Below are 23,526 nucleotides of genomic sequence, written 5' to 3'. Positions count from 1 at the left end.
TATTCACATCTAATTCCCTGGTATTGTCTTGATGCACGTTAAGGACAGCTACATTACTCAGTTGCATCTGTCCCATTGATGACTGGAGATAATTTTGAAGTTGTCTGAAGCTGGAGAATGAGTTCAGGATGATACAGGCACAGTGAGAAGGATTCAATTTGCAGTACTCTGGAAACCTCGTACTTCCAGAGTACTGCAAATGACTCCAAGATCTTTTTTGATGGGCAACAGATAGGCACCATCATTTTGTATGTATGGTTGAGATTATATTCTGCCATGTGCATTACTTTGCATTTAACATTGAATTTCATCTACCAATTTGTTGTCAAGTCTCCCCGTTTTGTGAGATCCCTTTGTAACTCTTAGTTAAGTCCAAAACAGACTGCAATCTTGAGTAATTTTGTACCGTTTGCAAACTTTGCCACCTCACTGTTTACTCCTTTTTGCAGATCACTTATGAATATGTTGAACCGAACTGATCCCAGTACAAGCCCCTTGGGGACACCACTATTTTACTTCTCTCCATTCTGAAAATGGACCATTTATTCCTTCCCTTTGTTTCCGATCTTTTAACTGGAATGTCTGGGAATGCTTTCAGGATCATCTAACAATCCTTAATTTAATTTAATGACAAGCTTTTTGTTATCTTAATCAACCTGCCTCTGTCTATAAACAAACTCCCTGCCCCAAAGGCAGAAGTTGTTAGTAGCACAGAACTCATCACATTCCACACTCAAGCTCTGTTTCCTGGGTGCTGAGCACCCACTATTTTTTTTCTGTGGGTGCTTGAGCCCTGGAGCACCCACAGAGTCAGCACCTATGCACATATCCCAATTTTGGCCCCAGACCATCTTGCGATGGAGTACATCAATAGAAAGGGGTACTTCTCTATTGCAGGTGCTTGTGGATCACTATGGCCCTTGCATTGACATAAATGTGGGGTGATCCAGGAAGGTGCAAGATGCACGCATCTCCAGGAACACTTTCCTGTACAAAAAGCTGCAAGCAGGGATTTTCTATCCAGACCAGAAGATTCCAGTGGGCGATGTTGAAATGCCCATAGTGTTCCTGGGAGACTCAGCATACCCCTTTCTCCCATGGCTTATGAAGCCTTACACAGGAAACCTGGACAGCAGCAAGGAGCGCTTCAACAATAGGCTGAGCAGGCGCAGAATGACTGTAGAATGTCCCTTTGGCAGATTAAAAGCATGCTAGTGCTGTGGTATGGCAGGCTAGAGCTAAATGAGGAAAATATTCCCATGGTCATAGAAGCCTGCTGTGTGCTCCATAATATTTGTGAAGCTAAGGGTGAAAAGTTTCCCCCAAGGTGGAATGTGGAGGTGGATTGCCTGGTGGCTGATTTTGAACCGCCAGATACCAGGGCTATTAGAGGAGTACAACGGGGGGCTATTTGAATCAGGGAAGTTTTGAGGCACCATTTTGACAGAGACCCATTAATGTAAAAAGAACAGGAGTACTTGTGGCACCTTTGCCATGCTTTGTTAACTCGCTGCCTTGCATTTAAAGTTTGATTTCTGACCATTATTTGTACTCAGAAAATGATCATATTGCCACGGTTTAATTCCAGCAGAAACCACAGTATGTAGGAGACAAATAAAGATTGATTATCTTTCAAAAGGTATGTTTTTATTAAATACCAACTAACAACATACACAAAAGGCTTGGTGGGAAGGGAATAACAATGAAGGGCAGTGTAGGCTCTTACAGCTATGTATAACTCCAGCTATCATTGTGGAAGCTGTCCAAAGGGGTGAAGTGAGACAGGCCGGGAAGTTGCAAGGAATGTGTGGGAGGAAGGGGGGCTGAGCACACATGAATTCTTCTTGCAGCGTGATTAGGGACTTTAACATCTCCATTTGCTTCTCTGGCACTTTTATCATCTGCTCGTGGCCTATTAAAATTTGCTCCTGGCTCTCTTTCTGTCCTATCTGTCTATTTTATAATTTTTTCTTAAAGTCTATCTCCATACCCTGCGTTCTTGTTTTTTGGCCTCTAAGGATCGGAGCACCTCTCGAAACATGACCTCCTTGCTACTTCTTGGTTGCTTCCTTATCTGGTGGAGATGCTCTGCCGGTGAGTAGGGGGTTTCACTGAAGGCCACATCTGCAGAAGCACAAGAAACAATAAACAGAAGTATGATTGTTAGTACATGCACAGCAAAGGGTTTCTTTTTTTTAACAAGATCACTGCAGGCGACTAGGAACAATATTGTAAATTCTGCTACCATTTTCCACAGGTGGGAGTCATTGAAACTGATATCTCACTCCTTGAGGGTAAGCAAGGGTGCATCTGCTGCATGCATGTGGCTTGAGACCAGGTGCCTATGTTGCTCACTCATGTGCCACTTTGGTGCCCACACAAGTGATTGCCAATTGGCGCAGGAAAGTTTCATACAATGGAGATGGATCAAAGCAGCTCTGCCAAGGAACCTTCGGCAGAGGATTGGCAAGTACCTCCAGGAAAGTTTCCTAGAGATCTCTCTGGAGGATTCCCATGAAATCTCGGTGTGCGTTAACTCTCTGTTTCGATGCACTGCTTAGCTGCACAAGGGAATGTGCAGCACATGCAAACACAACTAGTCTTGTACATTTCTATCCCTTCGCCCACTTCTAGAATATACAAAGCAAAAGGCAGCTCTGCCTCATATAACCGAACAACAACAACTTAAAAAGTTCACTTACCAAAGCCCTCTTCTCCTGCATTGCTGACCACAGCAATCAGGATGGGCATTGTGGGATACCTCCTGGAGGCTATTTACAGTGACATGACCAAGCGCAGTGTCTACACTGACACTTTGTCAAAATAACTTTACCCCAAAATCTCTATGCCTCTAATCAAGGTGGTTTTATTTGGTCAGCAAAGCAGGAGAGTTTTGTCGGTGGAAGGAGCATTATAGTGTCTGCACCACCACTGTTTTGTTGATGAAAGCTGACTTTTGTCGATAAACTCTGTAGTGTAGACAAGGCCTCAGTCACACAGTATGTGAGGTGTTATGGAGCCAATGGAATTAATCTAAAGTTGTTAGTGAAGCAGTTTTTATTATAAGCCTATTTTTGATCTCACATCTAACCTTCTGAAAAAAGGTACCTCTTCTTTCCTGTCATTTTTTCATTCTTTCTTTCAGTCAAACAGAGAAATTTTGGGGAACATTAGATGTTAGAGACAAGCCATTTTGGTATTAAAGGGACATGGTTGGTGAGAATGTGGGGCAAAGTTTGTGGAATCTTAATTAGAAATGTCCTCATTTCCAATTTTAAAATAAGGTTTTTTTGTAATGATTTTTATCAATAAATTTATTTGTTGTCTAAAAACTTAGCAGCATTCTTTTAATTTTTGGTATGAAATGGCAACATTTTTGTAGTTTTACAGTTCGTATAAGGTTTGATTTATTTAGGGGGAAAAAAAACAAGGAAAAGGAGGTAGGACATAACTTTACAAAGAATATTGTTAATACAGCTATGCAGCACTACAGCCTCCAGCTGTGCTCTGATGAAAGAACTCTGGGAAAATACATGGTCCTTCAGAAAAAGATGTAGAATTTTGAGCAAATGGTACTCTTTCTTTCGTCATTACTGAACATGTTCTCCAAGAGGTGATGTTGAGCTGCTATTTTTTTGGACAAGACATAAAACCGAGATCTTGATTACATCTGGTCATCAGGGTCTCATGGCACTTCTTGAATGTGTAAGGATTACAACCGTGTGGCTTGGTCAATTTCTCATCTCAATAATTACTTTCTTTGTCTAAATTCCCCCTGAAATTTGTTTCCTGTAGCCTTCGCTTCCTGCCCCAAACTACTACCGGGGCATAGTGTTAGACAAATCATGTTCTATCCCAGAGATGACTGAGTTTAGTGGTGAGAGAGGCAATTCTTGACTCTAAGAACTTGTAAATTGCTTCAAGATGAAATGTAAGATGCTATTGTTATGAACTCATCAAAAAAATTCTGATTGAATTTTTTTTTTTATTTGGAAAATGCTGTTTTGTCAAAAACAAACTTCCAATGGGAATATGTTGTTTTTTCATGAAATTTTGTGGGGGTTTTTGGGGGGGGAAGGGACAAAGCATTTAGATAAAGTCAAATAATTCTGTCTCAACATTTTTGGAATTGAATGTTTTGATTTTTCATTTGAAATTGCTTTTTGTTTTGACGTCTTTTATTTTCTATTATAATTTTTAAATGTCAGAACACAACATTTAGATTTTTTATCAAAACAAATTTGGAAATTTTGTTGGAGATTTTGAAATTCTTTGTTTTAATTCCTTCTTGGAATTAAACTGCAAAATCATGGAATTTCCCGCAAAATAGAAATTCATGGTTCCCGTGCAGCTCTGTTGTTAACCCTTGACAGAATCGTGTTTTGTGAAGTTTTCATGTTCTCAAAAATTATTTTAAATGATTTTTCAAGACATTTTCTAGGGAGAACTACTGTCTAAAAGATTCTGGTTATCTCCCATTCTTGCTTGGTTAAAAAAAAATTGATCAAGTCTATACATAATAGGAATACCACACTAGTGCTGTGCATAGTATTTTACTATACAGAGATTGCCTGTTATAATTTCATGATAGTGTCATATTATAGCAAGATAATATTGTTACCATTCAACCAACCACGTCTAACTTAAGCTCAGTCTATTATGTACATTTTATCAATACTATGTTGCACTTTGGGATATATGTCAAATAATCTACATTTCTGTAAAATTTCAATGGAATAAACCTTCATGTTTTGGCCATAGCAGTAAGCAAGAACCATATAGTAGTAAGAAACATATTTATGCATGCTTTCAGTTTTACCCTTACGTTTGGGTATGCTGTATCTTTATGATGATGATCAAGTTATAGAGAAAGTGTCCTATATTAGGATACAGAATTAATATGTGACTTATTCTTGTTTCAAAATGTTCTGGACTTTACACAATAAACAGCTGTTAGATATTTGGCAAAATAATTGCATTCCCTAAGGTCCTAAACTAAATACCTGAGATAAAAAGAAAATATGAAAAGAGAAACAGCTAAACCATTTTAATAACATAGGGAGTCACATAGAAGTTTTTAAAAAAGCAAAACAGATATTCTTGAAAACTTCTGTATCCAATATTTGAAATATAGCAATGCTCAGGAAGTCATGTTTTGTTTTGGAGGAACATCAGTCGTATCCCATAGTGCCAAGAACTGCAACAGTATTTAAGCCGCTGCTTCTCTTAATCTGCAAACCTACAATAACCTATCTGGAACAAGGACAGAATCATCCTTATCTTATAATTGACTAAATAGAAAAACAAAATTTAAGAGAAAAATATGCAGTATTTTCAAATGAATTAAATGAATTTGTAATTATAGTAATGTCAGTTGTTGCTGTAAATAAGTTTTAATGCCGAAAGGTTATCAACATTCTGCCTTGCAAATGCCATTTTAAGTTTTTAGAAGCAGGGCTCAGTGTTTTTTTTTTTTTTTTTTTTTTTTTTTTTTTTAGTAGTGAAGTAATGATTGATTAGATATTTTATTAAGTCATCTTGTTTCCAGTTATTTCCCAAATACAGATTTATTTGTGAGATTATATAGATGGAATTCCTTGCTGAATTTAATCGCATTTCCTAATACTAATTTTCATTTTTGTGTCAGAGACCAGTTGCCCTTTGGGAGTTTTTTGTATAATTTTGTATTAGTTTTTCTATATTCTCTTTATTAACCACGAAAGATTCCACTCAGAGTTTAAAAAAAACAAGACAAGACAAAACAAGAAATTCTTTAAAGCAGTAATACGTATTTAAATTCATGGGCACCGAGGGTACAGTAGCACGCAGAAGACAGATGCCCACTTTCAATCCTTTTCCTTTTGGGTATGTCATGTAAAAAAAACACACAGGATTGAGGTAAAATGCTTTTTTTTAAATTAATCCAGAGAAGTATTAATTATGGCACACACAATTTTATCCATCCATATATATGCTCATGACGGTGTTACAGATAAGAATATCCTGCTCAGTACTCATTGCTGTAATCAAATCTGTGCTGAGTTCTGCACTGATAATACAAGTAATCTGGGATAAATTCAGTGTTCCATAGTATAGCAGCACCCTTTGACCCATATCCTGCTCTCGATACTCATGGGAACTGTTATATAGTGGTATGTGAGAGAGGTGAGTCTCAGGAAATAAAAAGCTTTGAAGACACTGAGTTTGATATTGAGATCATGGGGGAAGCCAAGATAGTTTCTAGAGCACTGGGGTAATGTGCTCTTGTCAAACAGTTATTTAGTGCGTAGACTGCAACATTCTATAACTGCTGGAGCCTCTTCTAGCCCATCATATTAATTTCCAATTACAGTAGTCAAGCCAAGATAGAGATCATGAATGGTATTGATTGGCTAAGTTCACATCTGTCAGAATGGACCATAATTTGATAGCTAGATAGAAGAATGTGGTTTTGGTTGCTGTTATTTGCATGTCCAGTAGTAGTAAAGGGCATCTAGACCAGGAGGGCAAACGTTTTGGCCCGAGGGCCACATCTAGGTATGGAAATTGTGTGGTGGGTCATGAATGCTCATGAAATTGGGGGTTGGGATGTGGGAGGGGATGAGGGCTCTGGGGGAGTGGGCTCTGGGGTGGGGCCAGAAATGAGTTCAAGATGTGGGAGGAGGCTCTGGGCTGGGGCAGGAGGTTAAGGTTCGGAGGGTGGAAGGGGCATCAGGGCTGGGAAAAGGGGTTGGGGCATGGGAGGGGGTCAGGGGTGGTGCTTACCTCAAGCAGCTCCCAGAAGCAGCAGCATGTTCCCCCTCTGGCTCCTACATGGAGGCACGGCCAAGCGGCTCTGCGCATTGCCCCGTCCGCAGGTGTTGCCCCTGTAGCTCCCATGGTTCCCAGCCAATGGGAGCTGCGGGGGCGGTGCTTGGGGTGGGGGCAGCGTGTGGAGCCCCCTGGCTGTCTCTATGCGTAGGAGCCGGAGCGGGGACATGCCACTACTTCCGGGAGCCTCGCGGAGCCACAGCACACACAGAGCGGGGCAAGACCCTGACCCCACTCCCCGGCTGGAGCGTTGGAGAGGGACAAGCCCCGGACCCAGCTCCCCGGCGGTAACTCGAGAGCCGGATTAAAATGTCTGAAGGGTCAGATGTGGCCCCTGGGCCATAGTTTGCCCATCCCTGATCGAAACTGTGCAACATCTTGACAATGCAAGCACAGATGCCCTCAGCATGATATTTTGATGTTTAAACTGTTTTCCTTTTCCTGACAACATCCTTTCAATCTTCCATGGCATTACCTTCAGTCAGCTGTTTTTGTGAGTGATGGTCTTGCTTAGGTACTAGTGTGGCTGCAAAATGGTGCTGTATGCATTCAGCGTGAAGGAGGTATAAAGCTGGGTGTATAAATCTGCATATTTCTGGTATTTAACTCCATCATGTCCCTTCTGTGCTCCTTTCTTTAATGGGCCCCTTTTATTGGAGGCAGTCCTCTGATTAAAATAAAAGGGAGCTGTATCTACACTCAATAACAAAGCAACAGGAACCATATCTATCAGAAACATAGAAATTGATTACATAAATAACATGTATAAACATTTTTATAATGGTTCGATCCTACAAATACACATGTGCATAAACCAATGAGCCTACTCATATGAGTAAAGTTATGTATATTTATGTTTGCATGCAGAGATATAAACTCTCTTCAGTCCTCCAGCAATTGTAGGTATTTACTTGTGCCTTAAGGAACCTGAACCATCTAGACATTATTGTATTCAGAGCCCATACATTTAAATTAGGTCTTTCTTGATCAAGGTAGTTTTATCACAGTTTGGACTTCTATAGAAGCTATGGAATAAAGGAGGTTTGGGTATCTGTGTATAGTTCACTGTTTGAGGTGGAAAAAATGTGAAGAACTAGAACACTAGTTTGTATGAGATATCACCTGTAATTCTTGGCACATGTTCAAATGTTACAAAATAAATACATGGTTCTTTGCAGATGGCGTTACCAAGTTCTCAAGTAATACTTTGATGGCCTCTCACTATATTTTTGTGTTTTAAGTGCACATAAACTCATCTGGTAAAGAGAAATTTTGCTACAGTAAATTTAAATTTGTGAGCACTTATAAAACAGGTAAATTAGCCTTTTATAGGTAAAAATGAATTGGATTGCAGTTATTTGCGGTTAACTATAATTATGTACATTGTCAATCTGTATTTTTTCATCTGCACAAAGCAGAAGTTACATATTCAGTGCTTTAGCACATCAAAACAGACAGTGTTAGAAAATGTTATATGAAACGCAGAGTCTTTGGAGACAGCAAGTGCCCTGAAGTCTACTTTATACAATAGGGATTAGCACCATTATTCTATATATATCTCTTCAACAAAACACTGTCGCCTATTTCTGTCAACAAACGGTTTCTTTGCTTTGGCAGCTGTAGGCAACAGAATATGCCTTTATAAATTGCAGAACCCGATTTTTAAAGTATTTTGGGAAGGTAACTGCAGTTTTTAGAAATTGTAATTATTTTCATTAACTAAATATTTTTCAGAACAAGCTAGAAAGACTAACTATGCCTGCTCCTAAAGTATTCTAGAGACCGTAATTTATCAGTAAATGTGGTATACATAAATAAATTGCTATGCTGTACTGTAGTTACACCTGAAGTACTCCTAAATGTTTGTAAGTAACCAACATGAGACATTGTTCCAGTTTAAGCAGGACCAATATACAACAATTAGTGGGAAATTGACACTTTTTAAAATCTAAAATTTGACAAACTCTGAAGTTTATTAGATCTGATCTGAAAAGTTATAAGCATTCTAAATGCCCTTTTCCACCTTTCTCAGCTACTACAGATAATATATTTTCAAAGTGTTATTTCCAAGTCAATGGGAGAGTTGTATTGAAATTGTCAGTGGTGGATATGTAAAAAGAGATTGCAAAAAGTCAACAATATTAGGTCTGGAGATCTTTCTTAAGACTCTTCCCTGAAAATACAACATATTGTATTCCCAGCAATGCAGGAACTTGCCGGGTGTGACGTGTATTCAGCATTAATCATAATATTATAGAAATGTAGGGCTGGAAGGGATTTTCAGAGGTAATCTAGTCCAGCCCCCTGTGCTGGGGCAAGCCAACTATACCTAGACTATCCCTGACAGGTGTTTGTCCAACGTGTTCTTAAAACCTCCAGTGATGAAGATTCTACAACCTCCCTTGGAAGACTATTCCCGTGCTAACTATCCTTATAGTTAGAATTTTTCCCCATGATATCTAATCTAAATCTTCCTTGCTGCAGATTATGTCTATTACTTCTTTCCTACCTTCAGTGGCAAGGAGAACAATCAATCACCATCCTCTTTATAACAGACCTTAACACATTTGGAGATTGTTATGAGGTTCCCCTTCAGTCTTGTTTTCTAAAGACAAAAAATGTCCAAGTTTTTTCACCTCTCGTCATAGGACATGTTTTCTTTTATAATTTTTGTATCTGTCCTCTGGACTTTCTCCAATGTGTCATTGCAACATTGCACTCCATATGATTTTATGAAAATATGCTAATGAGTGCAAATATAATGTAACTGGAATATGCTTCATGCAAAAGGTCTCTTGTAAGGTATCATTACAAAGCTTCTAATCTACTGAGTGTGTTCATCCTATTTGTATGAATATATCATTCTTGTAGCCAAAACTAGGAATATGAAATGTAACTCTGAGGTCCTATTCTAGTTATGTAAAGTGTGGGCCATAAATGGTGGTTTAGAATCTTGATGGCTCCCATCAAATAGGACAACTGACTGTAGATGGCTCTGTTTACTTGCAAGCCTTCCTGTGAGTCGGGCGGGGAAGAATGAAGGCTTGGGATCTCACAGGACAGGTGACCATGTCACCTGGTACTGGAATCCATCTTAAACCTGGTGCTTTTTCATTTCTAAGGAAGGGTGGGGACCCAAAGAGACAAAAGATTCCCACCTTGTGCCAAAACTATATAAGGGGTGGAACAGAACAAAGGGGCTGCAGTCATGAGAAATCCCCTACCTACCACCTGAGCTGGAACAAGGACTGTACTGGGGGAAGAATTGGGCCCAGACTAGAAAGGAGTCTAGTCTGTGAAAGAAGCTTATTGGAACATCTGTGAGGGTGAGATTTACCTGCATTTAGTTCCCTACTGTATTAGGCTTAGACTTGCGTGTTTTTGTTTTATTTTGCTTGGTAATTTACTTTCTTCTATCTGTTATTACTTGGAACCACTTAAATCCTACTTTTTATACGTAATAAAATCACTTTTTGCTTATTAATTAACCCAGAGCAAGTAATTAATACCTGGGGGAGCAAACAGCTGTGCGTATCTCTCTATCAGTGTTATAGAGTGAAAACAATTTATGAGTTTACTCTGTATAAGCTTTATACAAAGTAAAATAGATTTATTTGGGGTTTGGATCCCATTGGAACCGGGTGTCTGGGTGCTAGAAACAGGAGTACTTCTTAAGCTGTTTTCAGTTAAGTCTGCAGCTTGTGGGGGATGTGGTTCAGACCTGTGTCTGTGTTTGTTGCAGGCTAGCATGTCTTGCTCAACAAGACAGGGTACTGAAATCCCAAGCTGCCAGGGAAAATGGGCTCAGAGGTAGCAGTCCCAAGGGGTCTCTGTGACCCAACCAGTCGCAGTCATGTGTTTCTTAAAGTGTGGCACCCAGAACTGGATACAGTACTCCAACTGAGGCTTCACCAGTGCCAAGCAGAGCTGAACAATTACCTCCTGTGTTTTGCATACAACTCCCCTGTTAATATACCCTGGAATTATATTAGCCTTTTTTGCAGTTTTGCATCACATGTTTGACTTGTATTCAATCTGTGAACCACTATAGCCGCCAGATCCTTTTCAGCATTATTACTGCCTAGCAAAGTTATTCCCAGTTTTGTATTTGTGCATTTTATTTTCCCTTCCTAAGTGAAGTACTTTGCATGTGTCGTAACTGAATTTCATCTTGTTAATTTCAGACCAATTCTTCAATTGGTTAAAGTCGTTTTTAATTCTAATCTGGACCTACAAAGTGCTTGCAACCCCACCCAACTTTGTGTCATCTATGAATTTTGTAAGCATATTCTCCACTCAGCTATCCAAGTCATTAATGAAAATATTGACCAGTACTGGACACAAGACAGGCCACTGTGTGACCCCACTAGATATGTCCTAGTCTGACAGCAAACCATTAATTACTTTTAAATATGTTCTTTCAATCAGTTATGTACCCACATTATAGTAGTTTCATCTAGACCACATTACTCTAGTTTGCTTGTGATAATGTGTTGTGGGACTTGCTAAGTAAAAGCCTTACTAAAATCAAGATATATCGTGTCTACAGTTTCCCCCCATCCTTTAGGCTAGTATGTCAAAGAAGGAAATTAGGTTAGTTTGGCACAAATCCATGCTGGCTAATATAACCCTATTATCATCTAGGTCAGTGGTTCTCAGTCCGCAGGCCACTTGCAGCCCAATCAGCATGCAGCTGCAGCCCATGTGACATCCTCCGACCAATACAGGTAGTATATATATTGTGTGGTGCAGCTATAACACGGCGCGCTGCATATGCATCCCACAATGGTAAATAGGTTGAGAATCACTGCTCTAGGTGCTTAGAAATTGATTGTTTAATAATTTGTTCCAGGTAACTTTCCAGGTATTGAAGTTAGGCTGAATGATATATAATTCACCTTTTAAAGATTGGCACTATGTTTACCTTCTCCAGTCTTCTGGGACCACACCTGTTCTCTGTTCTCTGTGAGTTCTCGAAGATAAATGCTAACAGTTCCAAAATTACTTCAAGCTAGTTTCTCAAGTACCTTAGGGTCAATTTACATTTAACTTATCTGAATATTTTTAACCCGTTCTTCCCCTATTTTGGCATGAGTTCCTTCCCTCTTATTGCTAGTATTAATTGTGTTAGGTATCTTGTCACCATTATCCTTTTTAGTGAAGACAGAAGCAAAATAGGCATTAAACACATCAGCTTCTTTACGTCATCTGTTATTAGCTCTCCTTCACCGTTATGTAGTGAACCTGTAGTTTCCTTCCATTTTCTCTTGCTCCTAATTTATTTATAGAACCTCTTGTTACCTTTTATGTCCCTTGCTAAGTGTAACTCATTTCGTGCCTCAGCCTTTCTGATTTTGTCCCTGTCTGAATGTAATTAACTAATCGTAACAAAATCCTAGACCTAGTGTAGGATCTAGAATTTTTACAATTAATTTCTCTTAATTTTAAATGGTATATATGTGTTACATATGAATGATTCTTGATTTACTGAGACAAGAACATGTTGTATCTTCAGAGCCAAGTCTTGAGAAACACTGCCTATACTTTGGAGAGGTTTCAGTATCTACTGATATGTTTGCTCTTAGAGTAAAGGTTATATAATTTATAATTAGTAAATGCTAGTAACACTTTTTGCTTAAACTATCAATTAATATAGATTTTAAATGTGACCCTGTCTAATTTTATCTATCTGTGAACTTACGGTGTATATTCACAAAGTAATTGCCCATGCAACACCTATACCATTGGGAATTGAGCATATTATTATAGGCATTACAGTTAGTGACACCTATAGTTACAGTTGTATGGTGCTCTCCATTGTAAGATCATGGTTTTGGTTGCTTATAACTTTGGCATACTTAACACTTGGCCTGAAATTTTCCAGGATGGGTATGAGCCTCAAGTTTCTTGTTGGTTTGTTTTGTTCTTTTAATATTTTAGCTAAAAAAGTTTAGCTATTTCTGAGAACAAAATTAGGGAAAATATATTGTTTTGTCCATGCTGGGGAAAAAAGTACATGTGTCTGAGAGAGCACACTCTCCTACAGAACCCTTCGTTTTTCCTGATTCTCAACAGTCCATGGCTGTCTAGAAAATAACTGTGATACCCACTTCCAAAGCGTGACTCTCCATCCTTTTCTAGTGGCAAGTGCACAGAGAAGATGACTTGTCTTCTGCTACCATCTGCTCTTAGCTCAAGTGGTAGAGGACAGTAGCGTAGCTGGGGGGGAGCGGGAGAGCGGCCGTTCCCCCACCGAGCACAAGTGGCACCTTTTTAATTTTACTCACCTCCGGGTCTTCCGCGGCACTTCTGCAGCAGGACCTTTACTCGCTTCAGGACCTTCACTCACTTCTGGTGTCTTCAGCGGCACTGAAGCTTCATCGCCGAAATGCTGCCGAAGACCTGCAGAGTGAGTGAAGGTCCCGCCGACGAAGTGCCGACGAAGACCCGGAGCGCTACCCAGTCAGTAAAAGTGCCGCAGCGGGTGGTGCCTTTTTTTTTTCCCCGCTCCCCCTCTTTCCTCCACCTGGCTATGCCACTGGAGAGGACTGTGTTGGGGATCTTCAGATATGAGGACTGATGATGACCCGGGGAGGGGGCCAGTTTGGTTCAACATAGTGAATTTTTTCTTTTCAATTGTTAACTTTTTTAAAAACTTGGGAAATAACATTTTTTAAAAAGACTACATTAAAGAAATATCAAGGTTGCAAAGTCAAACACTCAGAATTAGGAAACACCAGAATTAAGGTACCCTGTGCAATCTTTATTTGGCCTTCTTGTGCGTATGAATTATGGGCAGTCTTTAATTACATGATTACACTATTTTTTCTACAGGATCCCTGCCTTATTCAGTGCCCAGGCTGGACCTGGTTTGTGGATAAATCAGAGTTGGGTAGTGAAGAAGACTTCTCTTTAGGACCCCTGCTTCATTTGTTACAGAAGCTAGAAAGTGTGTGGTGAGTGAGGTAGGAACTGCAGGAAAAGAAAGGGTGGTCTCGTGGTTTAGGCAGTTGAATTTCACCCTGGAAAATTGGATTCTATGCCTGCTTCTGCCACAGGATTTCTTTGTGATTTTGGGCAAAATGTATTGTGATGGGTTCAGTCAGAGAGATTCCCCCCCCCCTCCCAGTCACCTGATGTGTTGCTGTTGCAAAAAAAGCAAACATGATTCTGGGATGTATTAACAGGTGTGTTGTGAGCAAGACATGAGAAGTCATTCTTCCACTCTACTCTGCTCTGGTTAGGCCTCAGCTGGAGTATTGTGTCCAGTTCTGGACACTGCATTTCAAGAAAGATGTGGAGAAATTGGAAAGGGTCCAGAGAAGAGTAACAAGAATGATTAAAGGTCTTGAGAACATGACCTATGAAGGAACGCTGAAAGAATTGGGTTTGTTTAGTTTGGAAAAGAAAAGACTGACATGATAGCAGTTTTCAGGTATCTAAAAGGGTGTCATAAGGAGGAGGGAGAAAACTTGTTCACCTTAGCCCCTAAGGATAGAACAAGAAGCAATGGGCTTAAACTGCAGCAAGGGAGGTCTAGGTTGGACATTAGGAAAAAGTTCCTAAATGTCAGAGTGGTTAAACACTGGAATAAATTGCCTAGGGAGGTTGTGGAATCTCCATCTTTGGAGATATTTAAGAGTAGGTTAGATAAATGTCTATCAGGGATGTTCTAGACAGTATTTGGTCCTGCCATGCGGGCAGGGGACTGGACTCGATGACCTCTCGAGGTCCCTTCCAGTCCTAGAATCTATGAATCTATGTGCTGAAATTACCTCTGAGACAATTTTCCCTGCCAGCTTGGGGCTCCAGAACCCTGCCTTGTTGAGCCAGGCACACTAGCCTGCTGCAACACAGACCCAGGTCTGGTCCACACCCCCAAAGCTGCAGACTTTAACCAAAAACTGCTCAGCAGGTCATCTATCTCCAACATCCAGACACCCACTTCCCAATGGGATCCAAGCCCCAAATAAATCAATTTTACTCTGTATAAAGCTTATATAGGGTAAACTCATAAATTGTCCGCCCTGTATAACACTGATAGAGAGAAATGCACAGCTGTTTGCTCCCCCAGGTATTAATCACTTACTCTGGGTTAATTAATAAACAAAAGTGATTTTATTACATATAAAAAATAGGATTTAAGTGGCTTTAAGTAATAACAGACAAAACAAAGTAAGTCACCAAGCAAAATAAAGTAAAAACATGCAAGTCTAAGCCTAATACATTAAGAAATTGATTACAGGTCAAATCTCACCCTCAGAGATATTTCAATAAGCTTCTTTCACAGACTAGACTCCTTCCGAGTCTGGGCCCAATCCTTTCCTCTGGTACAGTCCTTGTTAGTTTCTTAGGTGTTAAGCAGGGGTTTTCTCATGACTGGCCCCCTTTGTTCTCCTTTTATAGCTTTGGCTCAAGGCGGGAATCTTTTGTCCCCATCCCTTATTCTAAATGGAAAAGTACCAGATTTAAGATGGATTCCAGTATCATGTAACATGGTCACATGTCCTGTGAGACCTCATTCTTCATTACCCATGGGCTGGCCCACATGTACACAGGAGGGCTTGCAGGTAAGTAAACCATCTACAACCAATTATCCTAGTCAGTGGGAGCCATCAAGATTCGAAACCACCATTAATGAGTTATACTTCATATTTCTAACTTCAGATACAAGAATGATACATGCATACAAATAGGATGACCACACTCAGTAGATTGTAAGCTTTGTAATGATACCTTACAAGAGACATTTTGCATAAAGCATATTCCAGTTACATCATATTCATAAACATATTTCCATAAAGCATGTGGAGTGCAATGTCACACACATAAACTAACATTTTCACAGCTGGCCACAGTGTGTTCCTCATTTTCTGTATACGTAACTCTTGAGACACCTAGATTGTGCTTTCCAGAAGCTCTAAGCACTCACAGCGACAACTGAAGATAATAAGAGCTGTGCAATAAGCATATAAAGTGCTATACAATGCTATGTACTCCGAAACCGAAAACCATTGTTTCTCAAATTAGGTATTCAAAATTTGTTGCTAGTATTGACAAGTTTAGGTTCAATCTGTGTCTCAGTTACCCAGGTGTAAAATGAGGATAATATGACTACTTAACCTGAAAGGGATTTTTTGAAGATAAATTCATTAATGTTTTTAAAGAGCTAAGATATATGAGATCACTATAGAAAAACCTTGAGGAAAGTAATAGTTCTGTTTTCAGTGCAGGGCTTGGATGATATGCATGGGGCCAACATCAAATTATGAGGATTGAAATAATTACATATCTACAGTAACCATTCAGTGAGCACACTCCATCCTGCATGCTAAATGAGGCAGAGGTCCTGTGGAAAAAATAGTATTTGATCATGTAATTAAAGATTGTATCATAATGCATATATATATATATGTATCATAATGCATATGCAAATATATATATGGGGGCTGGATTGAGGTGGCATGGGCAACATTAATTCTGGCATTTCCTAACTTTTGTGAGCTTGACTTTGCAACCTTAACATTCTTTTCATAAGCTTTTTTAAAAAGTAATATGTATAGGCCTATATGGTATAGTATAGAATACAGTGGGGGAGGAACTCCCTTTTCTCCTGAACAGCATGGAGAGAGAGAGATGTCTCCATGGGCTCAGTGTTCAGCATTTCTTGTTACACCATTTTGAAATGTGTGCGTACAATCACCCCGTTTTCCCTGCAGTTGTTTACTGGCAGAAGTACCTCCTCTGAGAGCACCTTTTCTTCCTTGGTAAAAATTAGGACTGTGTTCTTGCTTAGAGTTCATTCTTGCTTTTCTTGAACTAACTAGTTTCATGCCTATATAGTCCAACCTCCTGCTTTGAGAAGGGGGTGGGACTAGATGACCTCCTGAGGTCTCTTCTAACCCTAATCTTCCATGATTCTATGATTGTGTAGAATTCAGAAAACAGTTGTATTCTAAAAAAATAAAATAAAGTGCCACAATTAAAACCTTAATGCTTTACATAGAATGTTAGAAAAAGTTAAGAAACAAGATGAAAAATAATATTAATTATGGAAAAGTGACACGGTCTCATGCCTTTATTTCAGTATACTATTACATTAATGCCACAATCAAATTCTCACTGGAGTTAAGAAATCTATATTTGTTATCTAGTAATAGGCTAAGTTTGATTCATCCTGTTGACATCAAATGCCTAAAGACCTCATTCATTGTTTTCTAATTTTAGAAAGGAAGAGCCCTTAGAGGTCAGTCAGGTTGCCTCAATATTGGGTTATGAGTCACAGATGCTGTATTTCTAATAAAATTAAGAGCTTCAGAAGTGACTCACCTTGGAAAAGATTAAATCCATGGAGATAATTTGTGGGTTTATATTCTGTATTAACAAGTCTGAGAGTTTTCTGTCCGGCAGTAATTGAATTGCATTACTAAATGTGATATTAAATTATCAATTACATAATTTACTATTATTATATCATAGACTAAATAAAATTGAAATTGTTTCCACAAAGTTGTTGTACTGGTAATAAACAAATACTAAATTTAAGATTAAAATATTTATTTTAATAAACATTGCATTATATTTAAGTCCCAAATATTATGGCTCCAAATGAACTCCAATGTATTAATTGGGGGCCAAATTCTGCCGCACTAGCTCAAACAAAACATCAGTTGCTTTCAATGAGTGTTTTGCCTGAATGAAGACTGCAGAATTGGTACAAGGTATCAAAAATATCACCACATTAATTTATCTTTTTATGCATCTGTTCAAATTATGTTTAGAGTTTTAAGCATGTTACAACCATGCCTTTAACTATAGGTCTAGTCTAGTTGTACTGTAGTAAAACTGTGTTCATATTGCCATATGGTAAAATAAATGAAAGTAAACCACTAATGGTTCCTGTTTTATCTCCCATTGATATAATACAGAAATGGCAGAATGGAGTGGGGTTTGCCAATGAAGTAAATTGAAGCCTAATGCACACATTTATAGATAGAATTTTTCCGTAATTTCAAGTTAAATTCTAATTTTAAATATGCGTGAGGAGGCATTGGGAGTAAAACACTACTGAGGGGCAGGGGAAGGGCACTTGACCAAAAGCAAACCTAGAAAAAAACAGTTAAGCAAGTAGTACTGTTTGTGCTACCATTACATTACTGTGCATGTCTTTCACTTGAAAATTACAAAGTGCTTTACGTATTTATATTTATATATCATTATAATTAATTATATGTATATGAAAGTTAAAAGAACAAGTAGAATTCAGCCCAATATATCTTAGAGAAGCAGCCATTTTGTTAATGATAACAAAGTCAATGAATTTTAAAAAAAACAAACAACCCTAAATAGGAAGTGCTTGTGAATAAAGAAGGCAAAGTGGACAAGCATGAACTGATAGCCTTACACCAAAACTTGCAGATAGTTAGAGGAATTTGGTGAGGAAGATCCAGGGATGAGGTCCTTGAACTGAGAAGACTGCCTCCAGTCTAATCAAAATAAAAGCTGGTGTTGGAGAACAAGGACAACTTGACTGAACTAACATTGCTCTGTTTAATTGTGATGGGACTGAATGTAGAGTGTTTTCAGTGAGGGATCCTTGACACTGGAATTTGCTTCTGATAGTGTTCCAGAGTCTGGATTTGTTAACCTTCAGGTTGTGCTGCAAGACTCATCTATTTTATATGTTTTAGGAGGGGTAATGAGTAATTGGTTGGTATAACTTTATAGTCTGAGCTGTGGTGGCTTGGGAGAGTCCTTATTTTGGGACCTTGGACCCTATTTTATATTGCTTTTATAAAGATTGTACATTTGCCCCTGGATGGGAAATTTTGTAGTAAAAAGAAATACATATATAAGTTGGACTTTGGCCACAACACCATGGCTAACACTCACAGGTCGAATATAAAAGGGATCTTTAATGGAACAAAGTGTCTTAGTTTTGCATCTTATCCGGAAGATGGTATCTCCAGGGCATTGGTTAAATAAAAGTGCCTGAATCACTAGCACCACTCTCGACCACCTAGGGTTTTTTTGGTAGTCTCGTGTCTAAGCAATGAACCAGCCTTATACTGATTAGCTAGCAAGATCTGATGGAATCACAGTACAAAGTTATTGAAGGGCTGAACTAATAGTCTGGGTCCAGATATCACAGTACCTATGCACCTTTACAAGGTGGTCTGCGCTCAGGACTCTCTCATCTGTTCAATTAGTGCTAAGAGTATTATGGAGATCAAGTCATTTGTAGGAGGAAGATACAATGACAGCTAAGTGCTTACCCCTCCCAGGGACTTTCATTGAAGTTAGGTGCATAACTACCATCTATCAGAGGGGTAGCCATGTTAGTCTGGATCTGTAAAAGCAGCAAAGAGTCCTGTGGCACCTTATAGACTAACAGACGTATTGGAGCATGAGCTTTCATGGCTGAATATCCACTTCGTCGGATGCCTCTGGAAATTTCCACTACATGCATCCGACGAAGTGGGTATTCACCCACGAAAGCTCATACTCCAATATGTCTGTTAGTCTATAAGGTGCCACAGGACTCTTTGCTGTAACTACCATCTGTAACTTTGAAAATCTCCCTTCAAATGCACTTCCATTCTGATTTCAGAATGCAGCAGAATTTGTCTGTGTCGTACATAGTGTTTGAGGAAAAATCCATTGCATTTATAAAAAATATTCTAGTAACATTAGTACAACCTTGGATGCCGTATTTATGGGAAAAGGTTTGTGTTTGTACATTTTGTTGATACTTTCCCTCACAGTTCATCCTGAGTAGCCTAGCTTCTGCTGCTCTGTATCTAGATTTCCCCTTTCTTTATAATGTGTTCTCTTTGCTTTCATGTCACCATCTCTGGAAATACTGTAGCAGTGAACTTTGCTGTGAGGGTGAAGAGAAAGGAAACCCAAGAGCTAATAAAATATTTTTAAAAAGCAAAGCAAATGCAGTCAGTCTCTCACCTAGTAAAATTCCTTCCTTAATCTACAGCATTAGTAAGATTAACTTGTCGGTTTTTAAACTATTTAAATGTTAAATTCAGAAGTAATTATTTCAGGTAGAGTAGATTTTTTGAGTGAAGTGAGAATAATGATTTAACTCCAAAGGTGTAAATTGCTTGCACTACTGTCTATTTTTGGAACAGGCCTTTGTAAGCTATCTCAGTACCATACTGGTAACTATTTAGATGACCTTTTCTACATTAACTTTTGGTTCGCTAATTCACATTATTTAATTTCAAAAAGTAAATCTTTAAAATAGATTATTAATATTAATCGGCAATTTAGCCAAATAAGAATGTGAAAAATCAAGTGTTTACTTGTAAATTACATGAAAGAGATTTCTGGAAGCTTTTTGCTTTGATCATTAGGCTCTTTTAATGTAAACAAAAATTACTTGGTTGCTAAGCCATAGAATTAACTTAGTGTCTGAGCATGTGTATTGGAAAAAGAGAACTAAACCAATATTAGGCAGAGAATCTAGGCATATGCTAGCAGGGCCGGCTCCAAGGTTTTTGCCGCCCCAAGCAGCCCAAAAAAAAAAGCCGCGACCGCGATCTGTGGCACTTCCGCCGCGACTCTCCCGCCGCCGCTTCATTCTTCAGCGGCAATTCGGCGGCAGGTCCTTCCCGCTGAGAGGTACCGAGGGACCGGTAGCCGGCCCTGTATGCTGGATGTAGGTAATGAGCATGACACCAGAACATTTTGAAAGATTGTTCTTATTGATTAAAAAAAATCCCTAAACCAAAAAATAACCTCTTAATGAAACTGCTTTTACTGCCATTGAAATCAATAGGACATCATTCATTACCCCAAAAATGTCTAGTCTTATAATAGTGTCAATAATCATTAATTTAAATGTTGGCTGAGTTTCTCTTCATGGCATATTTTAGTAATATGATGAACAGTAATGTCTGTTTGGATTGGGACACTCTAAAGTAGTTTTTTAAGCACTCTATTAGGAAACAGCCTTATTTAAATAGCTAGTTTAAGATCCACACTCAAAATCTTTGCAAATCAGGTTTGGATTCGTAGAATTTTCCAGCTTAATACATAAATACAATGTTCTAGCTAGTAGAGTGTTTGCTCTTTGAGCCCACTGAATTTTACAAGAAATCATGCTGATGTTTTTTTTTGCTAGGTTCAATTTATTGTCCTCAGCAATTGAACTAATACTTCATGCTTTTATGTTCTTCACAGATCTACAATGCAGTGAAGGAGGAAGAGGCGGCAGAAGATACTTTTGAATATTGTCTCCATCCTCTGAGAGAGCTTCCAACACTAAATGCAGATCGCAGATGCAAAAATGTCTCTTTTGTAAAACCATGTGTAGAAAGTGCTTGCTCTGAATACCGTGCCACTTTACAAAGGACGTCACTCTCTAACTTTATCACTGGTGCTCTGCTAGAAGCAACTACATCACTGGGAGCAAGAAGTGGTCTTCTAAACATCTTTGGAGGTTCAACTGGAAGAACGATGCTGAAAGGTAATAAGGGAAAATTTTGTTGTTTTGAAACTTTACACAACAATATTAAGTACAGAAAATCTTTGTATTATAGAATGCTGCACTGTGTACTGTACACCTCTGCCCCGATATGACATGAATTTGGATATAATTCGGTAAAGCAGTGCTCCGGGGGGGGGGGGGGGGGGGGGTGCACTCCAGCAGATCAAAGCAAGTTCGATATATAATGTGGTTTCAAATATAACACAGTAAGATTTTTTTTGGCTCCCGAGGACAGCGTTATATCGGGGTAGAGGTGTACTTTATATTCCCCTATGTGGAACTGGCGGAGATAGGTGAAAGTACTGTACGCTTGCGGAGGCTTTCCTGTTCAATTCAGTCTGTGAAGAAGTGGCTATCTGTGTCAGTTTGGTGAGAAGGCAAAAATGCTTATAAACTGAAATATTCCATATTACAAAAGAAACATCAGTATTTGTTTCTCTTTAGAAATGTTCCAGTCACCATCCCAATAATTAAAGTTTATGCCATAGTTGTCAAGAAGACAAATGTTTCTTCGTACTGTAATGTCAGATATTTAGATAAGAGCTCCTTTTTTATGAATTGAATGGTCTCATTATTTTAGACAAATAACTAGATCTAATAATTTTTGTTTTTGTTATTATTTTACACAGTATTATGCTAGAAGTGTATATGGCCATTATTTACTGTTTTTTCAGTGCCCTCATCTCTGTTGTATCTGAGCACCTCAGATACATTAGTGTACACCTATAAGAAAGGGCAGTGTTTTTCTCAATTGGGGGACTGAAGGAATAGAAATTGTTACTTGCCCAGAGTCCCACAGGGGAGTCAGTGACAGAACTGGGAACAGAATCAAGATCTCTTGAGACCCAATCCAATTTCTTAATCAGAAGATCATCCTTCTTCTCTTTACAGACAAACAATGGTACAATTCCTACTCAGAAGAGTTTACAATTCAAGGCCTCACTTCTGCAATCTGATCGGTGTGATTGGATCCTTGAGCCTGCATGAAGTCCCATTAAAGTTAATGAGACTGTGCATGAGTACAATTGTCTGCTCATGCAAATCAGATTATAAATTAAACCCCTAAAATGGGTGGGGGGGGATTAGGAATAGATGGTAAACAGTGTGTGGAATAGGGCTAGCGGAGTGTCTGCAATAGAACTTGCAGTTTAGGTGACTATGCACAAGTCTTGAGAGTTTCATTTATTATTATTATAATAAAAGAAGAGTGCTTATAAACCTTCCTTGAAGAAGTCTGTTTTGAGGAGGGACTTGTAGGAGAAAAGGGAGAAGTTATAATGGGATAGAGACAGAAAGGAAGCCCCAGATATAAGCAGTCTCATGTAAGAAGGCATGAAGCTGAGTGCAAAAGAAGGAAACTAAAGCATTGATTAGTGAATGGATTGGAATGGGATAAGAGGAAGAGCTGGAGAGTGTAAGTGTAATGATAGTACAACAGTAGCAGTGCCATAAATAGGACTAGAAAAACAAAGAATTATATACATTTATTTGAAAGTTTCTTGAAAAGTAGTTACCAGTGTTGTATACATCTAAATATGGAAACCTAGAATCATTTAGTTACTAGTTTGCAGTAATAAAAAATACATTTAAGTTTAAACATTTTTGTTCTGTAGTAGCTATCTAAATCTTGATAACTGCAGGTATTGATCAAAACAGCATTATATAGGGCAAAGATTGAAGGGAGTAGTTAATTGTTATGGAGCAGTTCATTCATTTGTTTAGCAAAACATTCATTTTGTTTGCTTTATCTAGTTCAACAGGGAGTTAACTTTTGAGTTGTCTTTAGGGATTGTGAAGTGCTTTAGGATATGCTGTATAAAAGGTGGTAGGGAAGGATATATTGTATGGCACTGTATTGATAGTACTGTATGTTGACAAATATTCGTATATAATAGAATAGCAGTTAATGAGATATGAGTTAAAGATCCTTTAAAAATTGTCACAATTTTGGATATATGCTCAAGATACATTTCCGTCTCTGTCAAATGAACCAGAAACTTGTTTGTTACTGAAAGTTAGCAGGTCTTTTGTCAAAATGTTTATATATAACATGGGAAAAATTCTGTCATCCATGTTTAAAACATGCTGTGGTGATTAAAACTTTTTAGGACCTTAATTTTAAACATGTATATATTAGTACATTTAATTGAAAAATACTTTAGCGATTTTGTGTAGGTACTGTATTGTAACGGGCCAGGGAGAGCCGGGTGGCC

At 38.6% G+C, this 23,526-nt stretch overlaps 1 protein-coding gene across 2 annotated transcripts in view; it reads left to right on the top strand.

Moving 5' to 3' along the window:
• Window positions 1-23,526, top strand: part of PLCE1 (phospholipase C epsilon 1) — a 334,106-nt gene that overhangs the window by 144,673 nt on the left and 165,907 nt on the right. For both annotated transcript variants that reach the window (XM_034776200.1, XM_034776201.1), the window contains exon 3: window positions 21,007-21,292. In XM_034776200.1, coding sequence (XP_034632091.1) covers window positions 21,007-21,292 — 286 coding nt within the window. The remainder of the gene's footprint in view (window positions 1-21,006; window positions 21,293-23,526) is intronic.

This window comes from Trachemys scripta, chromosome 7 (genome assembly GCF_013100865.1).
Source record: "Trachemys scripta elegans isolate TJP31775 chromosome 7, CAS_Tse_1.0, whole genome shotgun sequence".
Lineage (NCBI taxonomy): Eukaryota > Metazoa > Chordata > Testudines > Emydidae > Trachemys > Trachemys scripta.
This window is presented reverse-complemented; position numbering and strand designations above follow the sequence as displayed.